The sequence below is a fragment of the Antechinus flavipes genome, chromosome 4 (genome assembly GCF_016432865.1).
Source record: "Antechinus flavipes isolate AdamAnt ecotype Samford, QLD, Australia chromosome 4, AdamAnt_v2, whole genome shotgun sequence".
Lineage (NCBI taxonomy): Eukaryota > Metazoa > Chordata > Mammalia > Dasyuromorphia > Dasyuridae > Antechinus > Antechinus flavipes.
The window spans coordinates 445,663,149-445,685,939 of NC_067401.1; the positions used below are offsets into that span (position 1 = coordinate 445,663,149).

At 33.8% G+C, this 22,791-nt stretch overlaps 1 protein-coding gene across 1 annotated transcript in view; it reads right to left on the reverse strand.

Moving 5' to 3' along the window:
• COL24A1 (collagen type XXIV alpha 1 chain) overlaps positions 1-22,791 on the reverse strand; it is a 354,155-nt gene that overhangs the window by 153,313 nt on the left and 178,051 nt on the right. The window contains exons 22-25 of the mRNA XM_051999253.1: positions 16,973-17,026; positions 15,755-15,799; positions 13,447-13,500; positions 572-616 (exon numbers count right to left, since the gene is read on the reverse strand). Coding sequence (XP_051855213.1) covers positions 572-616; positions 13,447-13,500; positions 15,755-15,799; positions 16,973-17,026 — 198 coding nt within the window. The remainder of the gene's footprint in view (positions 1-571; positions 617-13,446; positions 13,501-15,754; positions 15,800-16,972; positions 17,027-22,791) is intronic.

The following is a 22,791-nucleotide window of genomic DNA, read 5'->3' on the forward strand; positions in this document are numbered from 1 at the left end:
AGTAGTATAATTCTTTCTATCAATCTGTCCAACATCACTAAGTTAATAGCAGTTTTAGATGAAAAGTGTAAATCACAATATAATTTAAAAGATTCTTGCCTAATGCTTTAACACTGACTAGAATATTTAGATTAAGTAGAACACTTTCAGGTTATTTTAAAAAGCTAAAGTTTTATTTCTTATTTATTTCATTTTATTAACTCCTAGATAAAACCAAAGGAAAACTGCTACTAAATTATGTTTTTAATAACAGATGACTTTTATATGAATATGAGTGATAGAATCTACAATTTCAACAGAACTAAAAGAGACTTCCACAACGAAAAGAATGATATTGTCATATGGACATGCAAATTATATTGGCTCATTTCAGTATTTTCTTATTTCCTTTCTGTACAGGAGGTTTAATTTTTCCATGGAGAATTTCTAAGTAGATCACTAAGTTGGTAGATTTAGTATAGTACATTTATTGAATTTTTTTTATCACTAACCTTGGTTAGTAGGATTGATAGAAAATGCATATAGGTGGTCAAAATTCAACAAGAGATCTGAATAGATAAAATAAACTTACTGCTTCCCCAACTTTTCCAAGGTGTCCTTGATCTCCTGGTTCTCCCTGTTTATATAAAACAAAAGTTTACATAAATTTCAGTATTTTCATTGCTCTTTCAACAGAAATCTTTTCTCTCTTAATTTTTATTTTATGTATGATTTAAACAAAACATAGAGTGTGTGGTAAGGCGAGTGAAATTTATTTAAAACTAGTCAATTGCCCACGTCTTTAACTTTGAACTAATCCTCTAATCTATTTTCCTTCCAATTCTCTCATTCCCTTAGCTTACCAAATCCATTTGTTATGCTCATTGTGGTCTTTGGTTCCACTGTCTCCACTTATTCTCTTAGTCTGTTATCCTCCCTGGTCTCAGTGACATCCCTTGGCATTTAGGGACCATCCTCATCTATCCTTGACATGGTTATCCATTATTTTATGATGCATTTTTCTACTCTTCACATTCTATTAGTCCTATCCCACTAATTCCAATGCTAAATAATTCCCAACATCATTATCTCTCCTTTTACTCTTAAGTTCCAAATACTGCTGGAGAAAATCTTAAAAGTTTGCTAGGATCTATTATCAATTTGTATCTAACCTCAACTGAATGTTTACTGTTCCAAGTTATTATTTTTTAAAAACCATATGATATTTGATTTTTTATATAATAGTATTTTATTTTTCCCCTAGATAAATGACAAAAAATTTATAGCATTTATTTTTACCAGATTTTGAATTCCAAAGTTTTCTCCCTCCCTCCCTTTCCCTGTATTAAAGAAAGGGGGGGAGGCAGAATGATCTAGTTTATACATGTGTTATCATGTAAGACATTTCCATATTAGTCATAGTTGCAAAAGAAAAAACAGATCAAAAGGGAAAAAACATGAGGAAGAATAAAGTAAATAAAAATGTACTGCAATCTGTTTTCCAAGTCCAGAAATGCTATAATAATCATGGATAGCATTTTTTTTTCATGAGTCCTTTTTACTTGTCTTGGATCATTGCATTGCTGAGAATTGATATATTCATGGTTGATCATTATACAATGTTGCTGATTCTGTGTACAATGTTTTCCGAGTCCTGCTCATTCTGCTTTACATTAGTTTGTATATGGTTTTTTTTTTCAGGTTTTTCTGAAATCTGCCTATCCATCATTTCTTATTTCACAAAAGTATTCTATTATATCCAGATAACATAGCTTATTCAGCCATTTCCAAATTGATGCACATTCCCTCAGTTTCCAATATTTTATTACCACAAAAAGACTGCTATAAATATTTTTATACATTTGGGCCTTTCCCCACCTTTTAAAGATCTATTTGGGATATAGACCTACTAGTGGTATTGTTGGATCAAAGTGTTAGCACAATTTGATTGTCCTTTGAAGATAGTTCCAAATTGCTCTCCAGAATGGTTGGATTCATGACTTCAGCAGTGCATTCATGTCCCACATCCCCTCCAACAGTTTTCACTTTCCTTTTATTGTTATACTGGCATATTGACTGATAGGTGTAATAGTATCTCAGATAAGTTTTAATTTGCATTTCTCTAATCAAAAGTAATCCAGAACCCTTCTTCATATGCTTATAGATGGCTTTGATTTCTTCATCTAAAAACTGCCTGTTCATATCATTTCACCATTTATCAACTGGAACATGGCTTGTATTCTTATTTTGGCTCAATTCTTTACATATTTGAAAAATGAGGCTTTTATCAGAAACACTTGCTGTAAAGATTGTTTTCGAGCTTTCTACTTTCCTTCTAATCTTGGTTGCATTGGTTTTGATTATACAAAAGCTTTTTAATATAATCAGAATCATCTAGTTTGCATTTTATAATGCTTTCTCTCCTTGTTTATTCAAAAAACATCCCCCTCTCTACAGTTCTGGTAGGTAGACTAATTTCTTGCTCTTCTAATGTGCTTATGGTATTCCCCTTTAAATCTCAATCATCCATCCTTTGTTTTGTTATACATCATGAGACATTGGTCTATAACCAGTTTGTAACCTATTATTTTCCTTTTCCTAGCAGTCTTTGTCAAACAGTAAATTCTCATTCCAAAAGTTGGACTCTTTGGGCTTATCAAACACTAGGCTACTTTTGTCTATTATTGATTCTTAATCATATTTTCTTGAGCACATATTTGATATATTTTATTTCTCAAATTCCAACTATGCCTTACTGTCACCTTCACTTTCAAAAGAACTGAATTTAATTGAGAATTCAGTAATTTCTACTTTAGTCCCTGATACTAATTTCTAGAGTTTAGAACTATATCCCACCAGTTATCTCATTTTTGAACTTTTTTTTTTTTTTAGCAGCTAGGGTCTCTTTACCCTGGAACATCCATCTGCAGCCTTCTTGTTCTGGAATATTCCCCTCTGATAGACTGACCTCCTTCTCCCATTGGTGAGTTTCTTCCAGGGTTTCCATTTTGTAGAGGAACCCAAGCCCACCATTGGGCAGTTAAGCCCTGCAAATAGAGCACCTTCTCTGGAGTCAGGGAGACTTATCTACATGAGTTCAAATATGACCTCAGACAATTATTAGTTCTGTGACCTTGGCAAATCATTTAACCTATTTACCTCAATTTTCTTACCTCTGAAATGAATTGGTGAAGGACATGGCAAATCACTCCAGGATCTTTATCAAGAAAACCCCAAAAGGGATAAGAAAGAATAGGATGTGACTGAAAACTGCAACAATTCCTACCAGTTTTTGTTTACCCTAACATTGATTTTGACTTCCAGAGTGACCCAACCCTCAAATTTTAATATTCCTTTTATATATTACCTTCCTTCATTAGAGAAAACTAATGGAGCTTTTTGAAGGCATAGAATGACTCTTTTTACTTTTATTTGTATTCCCAGTGCTTAGTACAGTGCCTAGTGTGGAGTGAGTAGTTCATGCATGATTCCTTCCATTTGACATAAACTTAGCTCCCTTCTTCTACAGGTCTAACCCTTTCTATGTCTTTAAACATTCTTTCCTCTTGTCCTTCAGTCTCAGAGGACAAAAATATTTTTCTTTTTTGTCACAGATGACCACTTAATTCAATCCAACTTTCATCTGTACCACACATTCTGTGTAGATGTTGGAAATAGAAGTTGAAAAACAATATGATATCTCTTCTCATGTTTACAATATTCTCACTCTGAACACTTGATTCAATTCTATCTTCCTCTCTTTCCTCTAAGATCTTTCATTTTTAATCATCCTTTCCCTAAAAGCATACTCAGGTTTCCTTATTCTTAAAATGAACTGCCCTTTGACACTGCTACTCACTCAAACTGTGACATTTTTCTTCTCTTCACAGTAGTCAATAAGAGACTCTATTACATCTTTATGTGCTCACTCAGAATTCTCTCGCAATTTGGCTTTCATCTCTACAATTTTACTAAATTGTTCTCTTCAAAATTGTTAATGATTTAAAAAGACAGAACATGTCAATAAGTAGATAGGATTTCTATATGAGCTCTCATCAACAAAATGTGAGTAGAATTCCTGTTTGAATTAATGCTTACCCTTAACACAATGCTTTTTACATGGTAGGTACTTAATAAATGTTTAATTGAAATGAATTGTCAAGCATCTGCTAACCACTGATTAAATTATCTGCTGAAGTGAACAAGTAACTCCTGGAACCTTACTCAAGGGACAGTTGAAAAGAATGAATGGTATGAGAGTGTGATAAATTGGCACTTTGCTAGGCACTTTATCACAAGATTTGCCATAAGAGTTAACAATAAGAGCTATGGAGATTAAAGAATTGTCTAACTGAAAAACCCGAGCAGATAAGCAGAGAAAAAGGAATTGTCCAAGGCCTCAGAGATTATGCTATATTTGGATTTATGCCCAAATAAACTTGGTTTCCCTACTAAAGGCATCAGTGAAAAGACTGTTTTATGTTATCAGGAAGGTTGAAGTGTTCTCTGAATGAGTGAAAGACTGGTTACTAGCTGAATGTCTTGCAACATGTAGGAAAAAATATGCATGTTACCACTAAATGTTAAGGAATTAGAGAAGCATTTTTTGAGGAGTCTTAGGAAACAAACCCGTTAATAGAATGTCTGATTCATTTTCTTTTGTCTTGTAACTTTTATTGCTAGGTGTCTATATTCTTTTGGTTGAGATGGAGGCCACATTCCCATCTATTATTCATATCTTCTCCTTGGTTTATCTACAAATGTTCAAGGTCTATAACTGAGTTTTCTTCCTTCTGAGATCTTAGGTATTTTCAGTCTTTGGTTCTTATTTTCCCCTACTGCTCACCATCTATCTGATTCTTTCCCCTTTGATGGTGATTTCCTTGGGGGGTTGGCCTAAAAGCTAGTTCAGCTTCCTCCCATTCTGGGCTATTCAGATTTCTCTGGCCTTAAGTCTTAGTCCTATGTAACTTCTGGGGAGGACATAACTGGTCCTAGATGGACTTTGCTTCTTTTTTCCAGGCTTGATGCATTCTCATACAACCATATACAAATTCTGCTCCATTTCTATCTGTATTCCTCAGTTTCTTGACTGAATATGTTACATGGACACTCTGCTGTCCCTTGTTGAACAAGTTTTTGCCACTTGATTTTCCCTGGCACTAGGAGAAAAGAGATAGATTTGTGTTCTATTGTAAGCCTAGTCTAGCGTATGTGGGGAGCGGAGAGTGCTGAGTGAGCATAGAGGGTTAAAAATCATCTCTGCTATTGGTTCAAATACAATTTATTCTTTTAATTTATATCTTAGAAAACTGAGACAATTATAATAATTTTAATTTTCATATATATTTACTATTCTGGAAAGATGAGAGATAATGAGGATTGGAGAAAAAATGTCTAGTCTCCATCTTGTTGGTCAGATGACTTTGGAGTAGAGAGTATGCCTAAATATAAATAAGATAAATAAAAATTGCAGAAGTTAGAAAGAAAATTTAACCTTATATGGTGATGTCTGTTACAAACTGTGGGATGATAAATTGTATTCAAAACAACACAATAGTAATCAATTAAGTAAAAGTGATAAATTTCATGCCATAAAAGTCTATATCATAAGCATGTGAGAATTTCATCGAAGTGTGGTAGAGGAATCAGCTAGAGAAGTAATAGAAATAATATTTAGTAGGTATAAAGCCATTAGAAAGAATAATGGGATTTTGAGTTGAGGATATAGATCACAAAGCTAGCATGGACGCCTGATATAGTAATGATGGGAGACTTCTCAGCTGTTCAGACATTTAGATTTTTCTCTTTTTTAAACATACAGAAGTTGGTAAATCTTTAACTGGCTTTGATACTGGTCTCATTAATCAAAAATTCCAGGCACTGTGGTAAACACTAGAGATAGAAAGGCAAAAACAAAAACAAATGCCCAAATAGTCCTAATTTTCAAAGCACTCATGTTTTAATAGGGGAGAAAACTCACAAACAAATAGTACATACAAATTATATAAATTATAAGTAGGAGGTGTTCTCAGAAGGAAAAGGCCTCGTGTGATATATTGAGGAAGCAACAAGAAAGGCCATAAACTACATCTAATTGTGAACAATTGGAAAGAATGTTATACAAGTAAAAATGAAAACAATTTTGGGAAGTATCAGAGGTGGTTCAGTAGAGAGTGCACCGGGCTTGGAATTTGGAACAGCTGAGAACTCTATCTCAGACGAATACTAATTGTGTGACCCTCATCAAGTCATTGAACCACTGATTACTTCAGTTTCTTCAACTGTAAAATAGGGGCAATAATAGCATCTGCTTTCTAGAGTTCTGATCAAATGAACTATTTGAAAAATGTTTAGTGTATGACCAACACAAAGTAGGCATTATATAAATGGTAGCTACTATCATTGGTGGTAGTAGTAGTAGCAGTAGTATTTTGTATCACTATTAGTAGTAGTTTTTTGTAGCACCAATAGTACTAATAATAGATGAAGGAGTAATAATGTAAGTAGCAATAGCAGCAACAGTAGTAATAGTAGTAGCAGTAGTAGTAGTCATAGTAGTAGTATATAATGTAGATAAGGCAGGAATAGCTGTAAATCTACAAAGCTTCCTATGATCCCATCCAAAAGTGTTTGGAAAATTACCAATAATACTGAAAATTGTCCAGAATCAGACAGTAATTATCTGCTAAGGTAAGATTTTAACCTGAATCTTCTTGACTAAGTCATGTTCTCAGTATGATACATGGTGTTATCTTTCATTTGTTGGTAATTTGAGAATTTGGAAATTGGTATAGTGAAGAAAGGAATATAGCTAGAGTTGATGTATGTCTTGAGTACTTGGGAGAATTACAGTCCTGCTAAGCAGGAGAGTGCTTCAGTGGTTATCCTGGAGAAGTTCATGTGGTGAGGAAAGACATTTGTTTTATGGGAACTCAGGATTCTATGAGTGTATATGGGGGGAAAAGAGACAGTACTATGTCATGTTGATCACTCTGGGTCTCTATTTCTTTATCTGTCTCTGTCTCTTTATGTCGGACTGATAACTGACTGAGTACCAAGCCCTAATCTAAAAGGAATTATTTGCAGGGTGAATCCTAAGGTCCTGCCCACCCCCCTAAATAATTTACATAATAGCATTGAAGAGCAACTAGTCTGAACTCAGAAGATCCAGACCCAGTACTCTATGCCACCTAGCTGGGTATATTATTTCATCCTATTTGCCTCAATTTCCTCATCTGTAAAATGAGCTGGAGAAGAAAATGGAAAATCACTCTAATATCTCTGCCAAGACAATTCCAATAGGTTCATGAAGAGTTAGACACAAATTAAACAATTGAACAACAACAATGTTGAAGAGCAGTGATTAAAAGGTTGTTACTCAGATTTCATTTATCTGAGTTGGAAATTTTTTTGATACAATCTGCCTAGACTGATTTGTGAAGAATACATTCAGGAAGAGAGAGTGATCCAGGGAACAGGATTTATGTGACTGCATGTAAATTTCATTAAAACTGAATGTGACTACTCCATCTTAGAATTCTGGGTGCAGAAGGAAAATAAAACCATATGAGTCTGGTGGAGGGAACACAGCTTGCAAGAATCTCATGTCCTAATATTCCAAAGGAGAATTTGGCCTAAAGAGGCATGGGATGTTTTCAGAAATTATTTTTTGCATGACCCAAAGACAAATGGTTCTGAAGGAAGGAAGGTCAAATTGACAAAAAATGATGCTGGATATTCAAGGAACATTACCAAACTTAGATTATATGGACACACACACACAGAGCGGGGGGTGGGAGGGAGGAAGGGAAAGAGGGAAGGAAAGAGAAAGAGAGAGAGAAAGTTAGAGATATATAGAGATAGAGAGAGAGACAGAGAGAAATAATGAGAATGGATCCAAAAGGATGGCATGATTCTAAAAGTATTATACCATAAATCTTAAATTTCAAAACCAGCTGAGATTAACAATGAGTAGTAAAGACAGCAAAAAAGATACTGTGCCATTTTGATGTTGTGCTAAAGATCATAATAAAGGAGGGAACAGAAAGACACTACCCAATGTGGATGAGATGATATCACTGGATAACAGATGTCAGAACTGCTTAATTCACTGCTTCATTTTTATTTAGGAGAATGACCTTTGGAATGGAAATGATACAACAGGGAATTGTAGCACAGGGTTTCAATTTAAAGAAATAAAATAGACTTAGCAAAAAGTCAATAGAGAATTACTTAATATAAAAGTGGAGAAAACATATGTAAGGTGCTTGGCAAACTTAAAAACACTTATGTGATATAAGTATAAGCCATAATGATAAGTATTAACTAGGTAGTAAGGGAGCAACTAACTGCTTAATTAAATCAAGCAAGTGGCCAAGATGAACTACATGATAGGTACTGACAGTATTGGCAGATGTGATTGCTTATGCCATTTTGGTGATCTTTAAAAATCTGGAAAAATGGCAACAGTATCACAGAATTTAAGGAGGAAAAATGTGGTCTATATTTCCATGAAAGGGAAAGGAATGGAGTTTGAAAATAAAAGATCAGCACTCTTTTCTTTGACCTCTGGTAAAATTCTAAAAATATCACTAATGAAATAATTCACAAAACCTAGTGAAGTAAGTAGTGATCACCAAGAGTTATCATGGCTTCATCCAAAGATGTTTATACTAGACTAATTCTATTTCCTTCTATTCCAGAATTACTAGACTGGTAGATCATAGAGATGCTCTAAAGAGAAGTTGCATAAACATGCAAAAGACATATATTTTGGATGTGACCAATAGAAGAATTTATTTTGTTGAAATAAGCAGCCATATATTAAAAACTTTTTCCTTTCCTTTTTGGTTTCTCCTCCCCTCCTCCCTGTCCTTCCTTTCCTTCCCTTCTCTCCTCTTTTCCCTTCCCTTTTCCTCCCCTCCCCTTTTTTCCCCTCTCCTCTCCTTTTTTCTTCTTTTCTCCAGACATCACAAAGGTACCAGTGAAGTATTTGATTGTCTACCTATCATCCAGTATTCATATCTCATGATCAAATTCTTTTCTCTTCTTATCATATGGTTTCTTGACAATGTCTTTTCTTTTTGAGCTTCTTTGGCAACATCCTCACCCCGCAATATGTACTTCTTTATTGACCCTTGGTGCTGTTCATTTTTAGTTTTTCAGAAGTAATGGCATTCAATATCTCACTGCCATATAGCTATACTGATAAATTGTTATTTACAAGATGAGACTTTGTTTTCATGGAAAGCTGAAGAATAGTAAAAGAGCTTTATTATTTGTAAAAAAGCAATCTAACTTTCCTCAACTTATTCAATTCTGGACTGAAATTAGAGTCAATCTGTGCCATGTATATGTATATATATATGGAGAGAGAGAGAGAGAGAGAGAGAGAGAGAGAGAGAGAGAGAGAGAGAGAGAGAGAGAGAGAGAGAGAGAGAAGAGAGAGAGAGAGAATTCTCTATTATTCTATATAATTATAGAAAATCATGTTCTAAATAAAGAGACACATATGCATTCATTGCTAGAAAATATTTGTTTGAATAAAGAGCTTTAATCAATGTTGGGAGATTCTTTTTGAATACTTAGCCTTTTTTTTTAATTCAGCAGGATATCAATAAATTTGATCATGGTTTCTAGAGAATTTAGACAAAAGTCTAACAATTTGTTCAACTCTATGGATATCAACTCTAAAATGTCTTTTTCTGATCATAATTTGTTGTCATTCCACTTATCTAGAAGTCTTACAACCCCAGAAGCCTATTCTTAGTTATCACAAAGATTTTTAGTCTCTCATCCCTCAGGTCTCTCCTTTTTGCACTAGTCACACTCTTTCCATCTCCCCATCTCAATTCTACACTGATCATTTACATTCTTGCCTTGTTATCCTGTTGAAGATCTTGCCCTGCCAAACCTCAGTCCTATATTACTCCTACCATCAGCTGCCTTTTCTCCTACTCACGTGATGCTAAACAAAACCATAGAAAATCACCAACCCATGCTGACTGGATCGTCTACAAATTTATGTTAAATAATCTCAACTGAACACTCAAGGAAGCAAGTTTTTGGTTTTTTATGTCTCAATCAATTCACTACAGCACTTATTACATTCCCTACAGCAACATTTCCAACCCTTTTCTTCCCCTTCAGTCATTCCATAGCTCCTCTTTTCCCTAACATTTCTGCTAAGAACTTTGTCTCAGATTTCACCCCTCATCTTCCTCCCCACTTTCAACCCCCAAATTAAGCCATTTACTAAGAGCTCCCTCTTCTGTCTTCTTTATCTCAAATACTCTGATGCCTTCCCATATTATCTCCTTTCATCTCTGTCTCACATTAAGAAATGCTCTTTGCCAAGGTAAACCCCTCCATATGCACAAACTATCCAGTTCTATCCCATTTTACCATTTCACATCATCCCTACTTTCTCACTTATTTTCATCCTCTCTCTGTCTATTGGCTGCTTCCTTCCTGTTTATATACATGCCTATATCTCTGCCATTGGACAAGCCCCTGATTACATGAATCTGTCTAACCCTGCTATCACTCCATGTCTCCTCTTTTTCATGGCTAAACTCCTTGAGATCAATAATAAGTGCTTGTACTTCCTTTCATCTCACTTTCTTCTTAACTCTTTGTAGACTTCTAAACTCATCATTTGACTGAAACTACTCTCCAATGTCCATTTAATTCTTTATGCCTCATCTAATGGTCTTTTCTCAATCTTCATTCTTAAACTCCCTGAAGTCTTTGATACTAAAGAAATACTAAAGATAATAAAGAAACAAAGTTTCTTTAACATTGTTTTCTAACTTGTGGGGACCCTGCTTTTTTCTGTTTCTCTTAACATATATCTATAGTCTCCTCAAATTCAGAAACCTTTTCCCAGCTCTCTGAAATGATTTTCAATTTCACTTATATATGTCTTCTTTCTAGAGAATGTTTTCTCCTCTACTATACTGTAGAGTCCTACAGAACAGGGACTGCTTTTAGTCTTTCTTTGTATCCCCAGAATTTAGCACAGTGCCTGACACACAGTAAGCCTTTAGTGTGTGTTGACTAGACTTGACTTTGCCCTTTTACCTGGAGGGTAGCAGGCTTCAGAGCTGAAGTTCCAAATGAGAAGAATCAGGAAAGTTTTTTTTTTTTTTTTTTTTTTTTTTTTTTTGTTTTGTTTTTGCCAATTATAAGGCAAGGATCCTTGCTGTTTTGGAAAAACACAGAAGTTTTGTAGCTACTTTTAAGTAGAAGTGATGGAAACTACAGGATCCTTCAAAACCTACTTTAAGTTGGTCCAGAGAGGAGCCAGACTCAGGGGAGCTCAGCTCCTAGTAACATGTATGAGAAATAGCCTGTATGTCTGGGACAGTGGCAATATGGGAAATGTATGAGTATATCTGGCCCATAGCCTCAGGGTGATAATTATGTATCTTTCTTTAGTGAATGTGGAGAAAAAAATTATTTCTTTGTTTTAAATGCTTACTTTGTCATTAGCTCTTAACAAGGTGAGGGAGAGTAAAAACACAGGAGTTACAGATTTCCCTAAACAGTTTGACTCATAAAGACTCTGAAAGAGCTACAAACAAATAGGACAAGGGACTTTATAAGTATGTGAAGGGGAAGACTGCCATAATTAGCAGAGTATGTGATGCTTAGATTTTTTTTCCAGATATAGATATCTCACACTCTATACAGATGATTACAGATTTTTGCCTTCTTTCCATACTTTCTGGAAGTGAGATTCTCAGTTATTGAACCTGCTAGGTCATAGTTTCCCTGAAAAGCTTCTGTGGAAGTCTTGTATTTCCCATGTCCTTATATTTTTTTACCTTTCTTTTCATTAAAAGAACTCCATTTTCCTCTTATCTTACACTGCCAAATTTACTTAACTTTGTCTTATTAATTCTCTGCTTCTAGTTCTTATATCTTTCTTCATCCTGAGCTCTTTTCTTTCTATTCTTCTTCTTTTTTCTGAATTTTTGCCCCTTTGCTGTGTGATTCCTTCCCTTCCAGTTCTTTATATCTTCTCCTTCACCTCAACCCTTTTCCTCCTCCCTCAATTTCTTTTCAAGTCCTCTCAAATCCCACCTTGTCAAAAAATTAACCTCCAGTCTTCATCATCACACTTGTACAATATTTTCTTCTCCTTTGTTAAAATACTGACAGCATTTATGTGGAGCTTTAAAGTTTGCAAAGCACTTTCACAAATATGATTTTATTTAATCCTCATAAGAACCTTGGGAGAAACTTGGTATTATACACATTTTATAGGCAAGAAGAGTGAGTCTAAAAGAGGTTAAGGAACATTTTCAAGATTATGAAGCTAACAAATTTCTAAAACCAGATCAGATCTTTCTTCCTCTAGGTTCAGTACTCTATTCACTATACATCTAGCTGCCCCTGGTACTTCTCTTACTCCTCTTCACAACTTTTTTTTTTAACTGAAAAGTGAAATAGAAAGTACAAACCCCCAATATTGGTCTCAGAAGGCAAATAGATGCTATATTCTATTTGATAAAATAGTACTTTATATGATCTTATCTAACATTAAAGGGACCAAAAAGAATTTAATATTTTGCTACTCCAATAGACACTTTAGAAACTTAAAAGAATCCAACATTATGAAACAACATTATCATTATACTGTAGGCCTGTTTAAGGACCAGCTTGGGGATACCAGTTAATAGAATTATCTGGTTAATAGAATGTTGGAAATTTCCACTTTGTAACACACAAAGTAACATAATTTCCACTGTTACATATTTAAGACTATAAGAATGGTTGAACAGAATTTTAGAGAAACTATTCACTAACTCTTATTCTTTATTATTTGGTATCACAGAAATGCTAGTAGAGTCAGAGATTCTGAGCTGCAAAGGACTTAAATAAATCTGATAGAAATGATAATTAATAGCTTTCAGAAAAATAGTATAAATATTTATGTTGACTTTTTTCATTACTACTCAAATAATATTTTAAAATTCTTTAGGTATCAACATTCTTTAATTTCTACTTTAGTGGGAGGCCAGTGACTCAAGCATAAGTCTAGCTATTTGGAGAGCATTGTGACCTGGTTGTGCAAAGAATGAGTTTTTAAGACACAGTAATTCTTAAAGAACTTATGGTTTTGTAATCTGCAATAATGGAGACAGCATCCATTCCAGTGAAGATAGAAATCTTGTATTTTTAAGGTTAATTTAATTTCTTTCAGGTCTCCATATTCTCATTTTCTCTTCCTCTCTCCCTTCTTCCCTTCCTCCATGTCTCTCTCTCCCTCTCCTTTTCTCCCTTCCTTCATTCCTCTCTCCCTCCCTCTTTCTGTCTCTATCAGTATCCCTTTGTCTCTCTGTCTTTATCCTCTCTTTCCCTCTTCCTTCTTCCCCTTCCCTTCTTTCCCCCTCTCTCCCTCTTTCTTCTCTCCTTTCTCTCCCCTCCCCAAATCTATGAATTACACAAAAGTTGTACCTTCAAGCCATCTGGTCCAGGTTCACCTGCATATCCCTTTCGACCTGGTTTTCCCTATGATGCAAAGGGACAGAAAAAAAAAAGATTATTTCCCAAATTGACATTTTAAAAGTTTGAAAAGTTATCTCTTGAGATTTGTGACATTTTTATTTCTTTTGGCAGCCAACATAAATATTTGACAAAGATTCAATTATTTCAATTGAATCTTATTTAACAGAACCTGAAGGTTCTGAATTTGGGGTCCTTGGAATTGCTTCATAAAGTTGCTATCAAGAAAACAGGATCATATGATTTAGGGCAGGAGGAGAACTTCAAGGCCCTCTAGTTTAACCCAGTTACTTTTACAGATGAGAAAAATGAAGCTCAGAGAGGAAAGGACTTTTTTTTTTTAAGGAAACAAGCTTAGGAAGTGGTAGAGCTAGGATATAATCCCACATCCTCCAACATCAAAGCCAGTAGTCTTTATTGGGAAAGTTGAAGCCATTTATCTTGAGACCCAAAGCTATATATCTCTATATCTTTGTGTGTCCTCTGTCCTTAGTACAGTCTGAGAAGAAGAAGTGTCCTCCTACTCTATAAGGCCACTTTCTCAATTCAACAAACACATTAATTACCTAATATATACAAGCCTCTTTGCTAGGCGTAGGGGATAGAAAGGAATGAGAGATAGGAAGATGTAAATTAAAAACATCTTATTATCTTTGCTTTCCTCATCTACCACCTCCATTAGACTACAACTTCCTAGAAGACAGGAATTGTGTCATTTAAAAATATATATATCTTCTGTGCCCAACACAGGTCTATAATTGTTGCTAAATAATAATAATTCACATTTATGGAGCATTTTAAAGGCTATAAAGTGCTTTCCATGTAAGAACCTCAGTATAATTACTGCAATTATTATTATGTCCATTTTAGAGATGAGAGAACTAAGGCTCTGAATAGCTAAGTGACCATAATCAAATCATCCCCAATGTAATGAGGGCCAGAGGCAGAATCTGAACTGGGTTACAGTCCAGTGGATAAAGGTCTGATTTTAGATCTTCCTGGCTTTTAGTCCAGTGTTCCATCTGCTATGCTATATGCTACCTCGCCTTTCATAAGTATTTGTTGAATTTAAAATGAATTAATGGAGACAAAAAAGTAGTATAATTTAAATTAAGAAATTAATTTTGGGGCCTGAATGAAGAAGTTTTGCTTGTCCAGTTAAAAGGAAAATATCTAAATCTATACTTCATTTTTTTTGTTAGGTAGATATGGTCTTACACATTTATTCCCCCAATAGTAGAAGTAGCACTGTTAGCTTTACAAACTAATCAAATGACTTCTGAATAATCTTCTGAAATACCATGCATTCTTTCTATCACAGAAAGAATTCTACTAAGAATAAATATCTGTTCATTTTTATTTTAATAGTATAAAGGAAAGCAAAAACACAAAATAAAACAAAACTCAACAATCCCCCAAACACTACATTTCTTTAACTTTGAGAATGCAAGCCCTCTGAATTGCACAAGACAAGGTTCATCTATTTTCTTAAGATAATGAGTCACTGATGCAGTTTCTATTCATTTGTAATAATTCTAATTTCTCTAAAATAAAAATAATTTAAAAATTTAAAAAATAAAAATAAAATAAAAATTTCAAATTAGTTTCATTTCTCCCAAAGAGGTAGTGACCTAATAGTAATCAGGGGCAGAGAAATGATTATTTCTGAAAAGGCACATAACTATGGAGAACTTCCATTCTATTCCTTATTATAAAAGAAAGATGAGGAACTTTTGAGTCAAGTTTTAATGGATGCTCCTCAAATCCTCAAGTCACTAAGTCACTAAGCTGATTCATTAATACATTTTTAGGGGTAGGAAATTAATTATACCAAAAACAGTTTAAAGTCTATTTATAGAACTTGAAAGTACCTTATAAGTTAAACAAGCAAACTTCCTTAAAGGATTGATAGTCAAAAGTACATTTTTGTTTTTTGCAGTTTTGTTGACCCACACAAAAAGTAGATTATCTGTCAGAATAGCTAAAATATCTATCATGATAGAAAATTTAGAGAAACATTAGACATGCTTTGCATAAGTAGCTAAGGCTATTAGAGAAAGGAGTAAGTATTTAACAGGTTTATATTATTCTTTAATAAGTCCCCAAAGAATTCAAGTGGTTAATCTCTGCTTTTACTTTTTTAAAAATTGTTTTAGACTAAATTATACTCTGGTTATTTATACTCTATTATGTAAAATATGGATTTCTGTTCTGGAGAAGCATTTCTGGTTTTCAAAAATATTCTTTCTGTGATACCTACTCGTGGACCCAGCTCTCCAAAGGGTCCAACTGGTCCTTCTTCTCCCTAAAAAAAAATAATTAAAGCTTGTTACTTTAAAGAAAGTATTTACAAATTCACAAATTATTATTTTCCCTACTTCTGAAGAAATTTGAAGTCATTTTGAAACATTGATAGTATAATGATTTTCAACCTTTTTTGGAGTTGTGACTCCCCTGTCAGGTATTTTTGAGTGTAACAATCCTTAAAAATGCTATAAGACACACACATTCCTTAAAATTTAAAGTAGATTAAAAAGATAATGAAAGGGATATTTTCTTATATTTTAAAAGTTTTATAATATCATAGGATATTGAAAAACTAGAATTGGTAATCAATAGCATAATCAATTAATGAATTGATTTTAATCTCTAAATGAGAGAACTCGGTTAGTCTATTTACTTGAAACTCTCTATTATAACATTAGGGCACATGATTTGTACATGAAGTCCTTTCCCTAACAGAATATTGACTCTAGCAAAGAGCCGATAAGGATATTTTCTCTTAGCAAATTTTCAAATATTGCTCAACCGCTTATACTCTAATATGCTCCATGTTTAGAAGGCTAAATCATCTATTAACAGTGCATTTCAAATCACCTGCTTACTTCTTAGATATAAACTTAAAAGGAAATGATTATCTATACAGAAAACTAAATTATTGTTAATAGTTTACTTCAAAACATCAAAAACATCAAAAGTAATGCTAAATATTTTATATGCTATCAAATGATTCATTCACAAAGAAAAAAGTCTTCTTTCTTTTTTGGATGTTTTGTGCATATGACTTACTATGTCTGAACAACTTATAGAGAAATCTATTTAGCAGTATAATCTATTCTATTTAACTTGATTCATGGACATTTCTTCTATAACACTTAAAAAGAAGACTCCTTAAGCTGAAAATACAAAATGATAAACATGATTTAAATTTTGGAACATTATGAAATGTTGAATCCATATTCTGTAAGCATGCCATGGAGACCACTGACATCAATCCCTTAGTGAATACAGAGCACTAAGAAATGACTGAGAACTCCATTTAATACCTGCCAAAATGGAATGGAAACTTGAAATCCTCCATGGCAAAAATGACACATCCCACAGTAACATTTCTTATAAGCAAGATTTTAAGGTCTACAGAAAAAAGGGAAAAATAAGCAAGAAAAGATGCTGAGTGGACACTAATTTTTCCTCATACCTCAGTTCCTTTGGGACCCGGAGGTCCTGGAGGACCTCGATTGCCCAGAAGTCCCTGAAAAGCAAAACAAGAATCCACAATAAGTTTTTAAGCATTGTATATCAATCAACTAAACACTTTAAGGAACATTTTAAAGCATTTACTACATCTAAAAATACTGGGGACCCATAGACAAAAGTGAAATAGTCCTCAGAGGTGGTGACCTTTATTAGAGAATTGAGCTTTGAATAGAGTAAGATTATAGAACTTAAGAAATGTAAGGAAATTGAGTTAATGTCAACCTTACTTCATTTTACAGATGAGGAGACTAAGATATAAACTGGCTAAATAATATGACCAAGATCACACAGGAATTAAAAAAGTAGAGCTTGTGTTTGAACTCAGTTCTTCCCTCTCCAAATCTTGTGGTTTTTCACATCTACCATGTTGTGTCAGTACTCTCAGACTTAAATTATATGTTTTCCTATTTTGAAAAGAGTATGGTCTATAGTATTCAGAAAAGGTTTATTGATATAATAAAATAAAAGCTTGAATTTTATTAGTAATTTTAAAAAAGAGATTAACTATTCACTATTCACTAGCCAGAAGGTACAGAGTTAAATAAAGTTTGGTCTCTGAAAAAAAAGCTTTGTTCTACACTATGCATATTTATTCAACTTTTCATTTTTTTCAGCTTGGTAGCATTCTTGATCTGTTAGCAGCTTTTGAACTGTTACAAATTCAACTTCTTATAAGTTATTATTTTAAAATTTTCCTACACAGAAAACTAAAGTGCTTTAATTAAAACTAAAATTCTATGATTTTAAATGTATTCTTTGAAAATGACAGGGAGAATTGTAACATTGAGTTTCATAAATGTCCACTAGAGGGCACTAAACATCCTATGATTTTGTACATGGATACAAAAAACAAATCAAAACATTGTGCTAAAGAGAATTTTAGAGATAATTTACCCATATTTTAAAAATGAGGAAATTAAGGTCCATAGAAGTTAGATGACTTACTCAAAGTGTGAGCTTTGTAAGGGTCAACAATTATTACTATTATAGTAGTTATGGTTCTTATAAGGATTATTCTGTGGCACAAAGAACAAGGTTCCATGTGCTGATGTCTACCAAGGTCAGCCTACACTCACTGAAAGGAAAAGGATGACAGTCTCTTCCTTCTACTTTTTTTCCCATCAAGCTCTCTTATACCTTGCTTTCAAATTAATCTTCCTAAAACACCATTTTAAGTTATGTTATTCTCATTTATAAAGGTCTCTGGTGGTTCCCTATTATTTACATGATAAATGTCCTTAGCTCATTATTCAAAATCTTTCACAATCTCTTCCAGCCTCTCCTTTCTATTTAATTTCAGTATAAATCAACATAAAGACTTTAACTTTGGATAAATTTTTCTACTTATTATTTTGCTGTTTCTCTAGATATGATTTGTATATCTTTGTATCTATATATTTATCTTGTATGATAACATCATTAAAATTTCATGTATTTATAGATAACTTTTAAAAGTATTATTTTGTAAGCATATCAAAATCTTATGAACTATGACAATCTAAATGCTTGTAAATTATTGTTTTAAAGTCTACTAATATAAACAAACCACCTACATGCTTTCAATGTAAATTCTCATGACTGATGAGTAAAATCAGGTGAAATATCTGATTTAAAAAATCCATTAGAAATAGGCATTCCTCACTAGTACTCATAAAAAATGACGAGCAGACTTTTGCTTTTGCCATTAGGTGGTGGTGTGGGAATGTATAACTAGTTGCCTAGTACTTAGAAATTAATTAAATCTAATTCACCAAGAATTTATTGTGTCTTATTTGAAAGGTGTTGAGGTTACATAGATAAAATATTGAAAAAGAAATTGTCCTTGTTCCCTAACAAAGACAACAGAATTTTCGATTGAGAGAGAAAAGAAAAACAAGAAAAACAAACTTAGAGAGGGAGAGAAGGAAACTTCTCTCACAGATCTCACACTACAAATAAGGAGTAAAGCAAAGGCTTTTCATTTCCCTTTATCATGACTCAGTCTATTACTATTTCTCCAATTGTAGGGCTGTATGAAGATTTTCTTTATAGAAGATTTAGCTCCTGAATTTCTAGGAAATTGACATTGTCCAGAAAATTCACTCTCTATCATAAAAGTTAGTGTCTGGGATACTTCTGGAATTCAACTTTATCCAAGAAATCTCCCCTTCTCTACCCAGGGGACTAGCTTTCAGGAATTTTTAACTCTTTTACAGAGGAAGCAGTCTTCCCACCATTTAGCCACATGGATCCCTTTTTCACAACTGTCATTTCTCAGGTAAGAGAGTTAAGTTAATGCCTCTCTCGAGCTAGGGCTCGAGTTCAGAAACTCTTTGAAAGTGACATGGCCAAGAGATGAAAAGGGGAAAATGGAAAATTTTTCCATTTTTGGAATGGAAATGGAAAAAGTTTAAGAAGCCATGCTTTAGAATAATGTTTTTAAAAGCATAAAATAAGATATATAGAATTATGAAGGAAACCAGTTACATTGAAATACGGTTGTCAAGATAGAAAATAAAAGACAAATTCATGATGGTCTAGAAGTATGTTTTTCAAATGCTTAGTTCCAAATGGTCACCCTTCCCTTCCCTTCCTAAAACACAATCCATCAAAAGCCTTTCATTGAGGATCATTATCTTAGTAAAAATTAAATTGGACTAAATAGAAGAAAATAAAAGCAGAAAAAAACTTCTTCTATGTAACACACAGATTGCACATCTCATCAAGCCTTTGGATCCAGATTCTTGCAAAAGCAGAAATCTCTTAACCTTTAGCACCTAATCATGTGATTTGGTTGACTGGTCTGTCTTTCTTTCTCTTTCTCATTTACCTCCTAATACAGTATAGAATTGGAGATATCAATTAGGCATTCTATCTCCTTGTGAAAGGAAGTGGGGTAAATATAGTTAATTCATGACCAAGTGCTCACCCAGAGATTAAAGAGATATCTAAGCTTTCATATTGGTGGTAGGAATCAGAGGATGCATGATGGCGCCTTAGGGTCTCAGATGTAGGAGTTTGAGTGTACTAGTTTGTTTCTTGTACATTCATCTAACCTTGTGACTTCCAGCACGGAAATAATATATTGATAATATGCTAACATAGCCAGCCTCATTGCCACAGATCAAAAACTGAGAGGACAAAGGCAACTCAGTCATCACTGTATCCCTCTCAGTTCTTGTCTGTATAATCCTCAAAAGACCTGACAGTAGTATGTCGATGTTCTCCAGCTGCCAGGCCAAGAGACCAAAAGATGGGTGAAGCAATGTCAGAATGCTGGAAGAATACTAGGAAAGTTGGGACACTTCAGTTACATCTTCATTTTTTAAAAAAATCCATATTTTTAACTAGAAAAAGGAGATCTCTTGGCTACTATTGTAACAACATTATAGTTGTTATAATCTCTAAATAGATTATAACAGTGTTGATAAATATTGTGTTTTATGGTTTTTTGTGAGCCTAAATAAAACTTTGTATGTAAATAGGCATCCACTCAGAAAACATTGACTGACTGAATGCTGCCTGTGCAATGACAAATGATTGCTCTAATAAAGTAAGCCCCTATATGTTTATTATAGTTTGTAGCTCTCAATAAGACTTAGTGAGTCAAGTATATAAAATTATTTGCACAATTAATAAACTTATGCTCTACAAAAGTTTCTAATCCTATTTTGAGTTTTGGGCAATTAATAGAATTTGAAGGACTATCTTTAGAGCAATGTCAGGATGTCTTGAAAACAATTCAACTTGACTGTAAAATGGAGTTACCTTAGATTGAAGTGATTATTATACCCAGTTTTCAGATGAAGAAACTGAGCCTGAGAGAGTTAAATGACATACTCAAGGCCATTCAGTTAGTAAATGTTCTACTCAAGATTTGAACCTAAATCTCTAAGACGAATACTCTACTAAGTGTATCACTTAGTTGTCTGAATAAACTATGAAGCCAGTTTTTTTTTTTTTAAAGGATCATCAATATATGCCTTGAAAAATCTAGTATATTATCATGGTGAGGTATATGGTGAGGCTCTCTGATGAGACTGATATATCAAGGACTACTCCGGTAGAACACAAATCTTAAAGTATAAAATCATTTTTTTCATTTTTTTTTTTTTTTTTTGGCAAAGCAATTGGGATTAAGTGACTTGTTCAGGGTCACACAGCTAGTAAATGTTAAGTGTCTGAGACTGTATTTGAACTCAAGTGCTCCAAACTTTAGAGCCATCTAGCTAGCTACTTATGAACACAAATTCTAGCAGAACCCACCAAGCTCCATTAGATTAGAAATTCATGGTATTCAACCCTAATTAGGTTTTTAATCAAAGTAGTCCTTTTCTTCCCTAAATGATTCCCTATCACACGCTGCATGGGAGCTATTCCAAGCCTTCTCTTCTTATTGAAAATACTTATATCTCTTCCTTCCATCTCTCTTCTCCACCAGTTTCAGTTTAGATGCTTGAGCCTTGCTTCACTGAAAAAAAATCAAATCCCTTTTGCCAAGAGTTGCATTTCCCCCTTTTCCCTCCATCTTAAAACCCATTGACATTCTCATACTGTCTTTCCCCCACCCAGTGTCTGACAGTCCTTTTCTTAGCAAAGGCTAACTTCTTTATACACACCTTTAATCTGATCCCTTTTTGTCTTTTCCAGAAGATTGTACCCTCATTTTCTCCCTCTCTTGAATCTTCAACTTCTCTCTGTCAACTAACGCTTTCCTTATTGCTTTTAAACTCACTCAAAGCACCTTAAAAATCTCTGAAAACTACCATTCCTTATCTTATATCTCATTTCCCACCCCCACCCCTGTTTTAAGCCAAACTATTTGAAAATACTTGTCCACTTATAGCCCGTATTTACTGCCTTTCTCTCATTCACTTCTCACCAGTTTGCATTCCTCTGACCTGATCACTCAACTGAAACTGCTCTTCAAATTTACCAATGATCTTTTAATTAATGGTCTTTTCTCTGTACAAATCTTTCCTGTGTAGTGCACTTGACACTGTTGACGACTTTCTCCTCTTAGGCACTCTCTCTTAAGTTCCCATGATACTGCTCTCTTTTGGTTCACATATTAACTTCTTGATCTCAGTCTCTTTTGCTGGATCATTATTCACATCACATTCCCTAAATGCAAATATTCCCCAAGGTTCTGTTCTGAGTTTTGTTCTTTTCTCCATTTATAGTCTTTTCCTTTCAGTTACTTCATCACTTCCCATGGATTTAACTTACATCTTTATGCATATGACTCTCAGAACTAGGAACTGAGCTCCTATCATGACCAAGTTTCAGCTCCATCACAAACTGCTTATTGGGTATTTCAACCTGAATGTCACAAAGGTATTTTTAATTCAACAACCCTAAAACTAAACTCATTATCCTTTCCCCAACTCTTATCATTTTCCAAATGTCCTTATTTCTCTAGAAGGTACCAGCATCCTTCCAGTAAATTAGGTTTTTAATTTTAGTGTCATCCTTGACTTCTCCCTGTCCCTCACCTTACCTATCAAGACATCTTTTGTGTTAGATCTCTTTTCTCCATTCTCTCTACTCACACAACTACCAATTCATTCCAAACCTTCATTATGTCTTGCCTAGATTATTGTAACAGCTTCCTAATTAGCATCTTTGCTTCAAGTTCCTTACCATTTTTCTGCCATACAAATTTTCCTTAAGCAGAGACTTGACCATTTAATTCAAGCCAATGGCTTTCTATTGTCCTTATAATGAATATAAATATCTCTGCTTAGCTTTTAAAATCCTTTATAACTTGATTCCAACCTA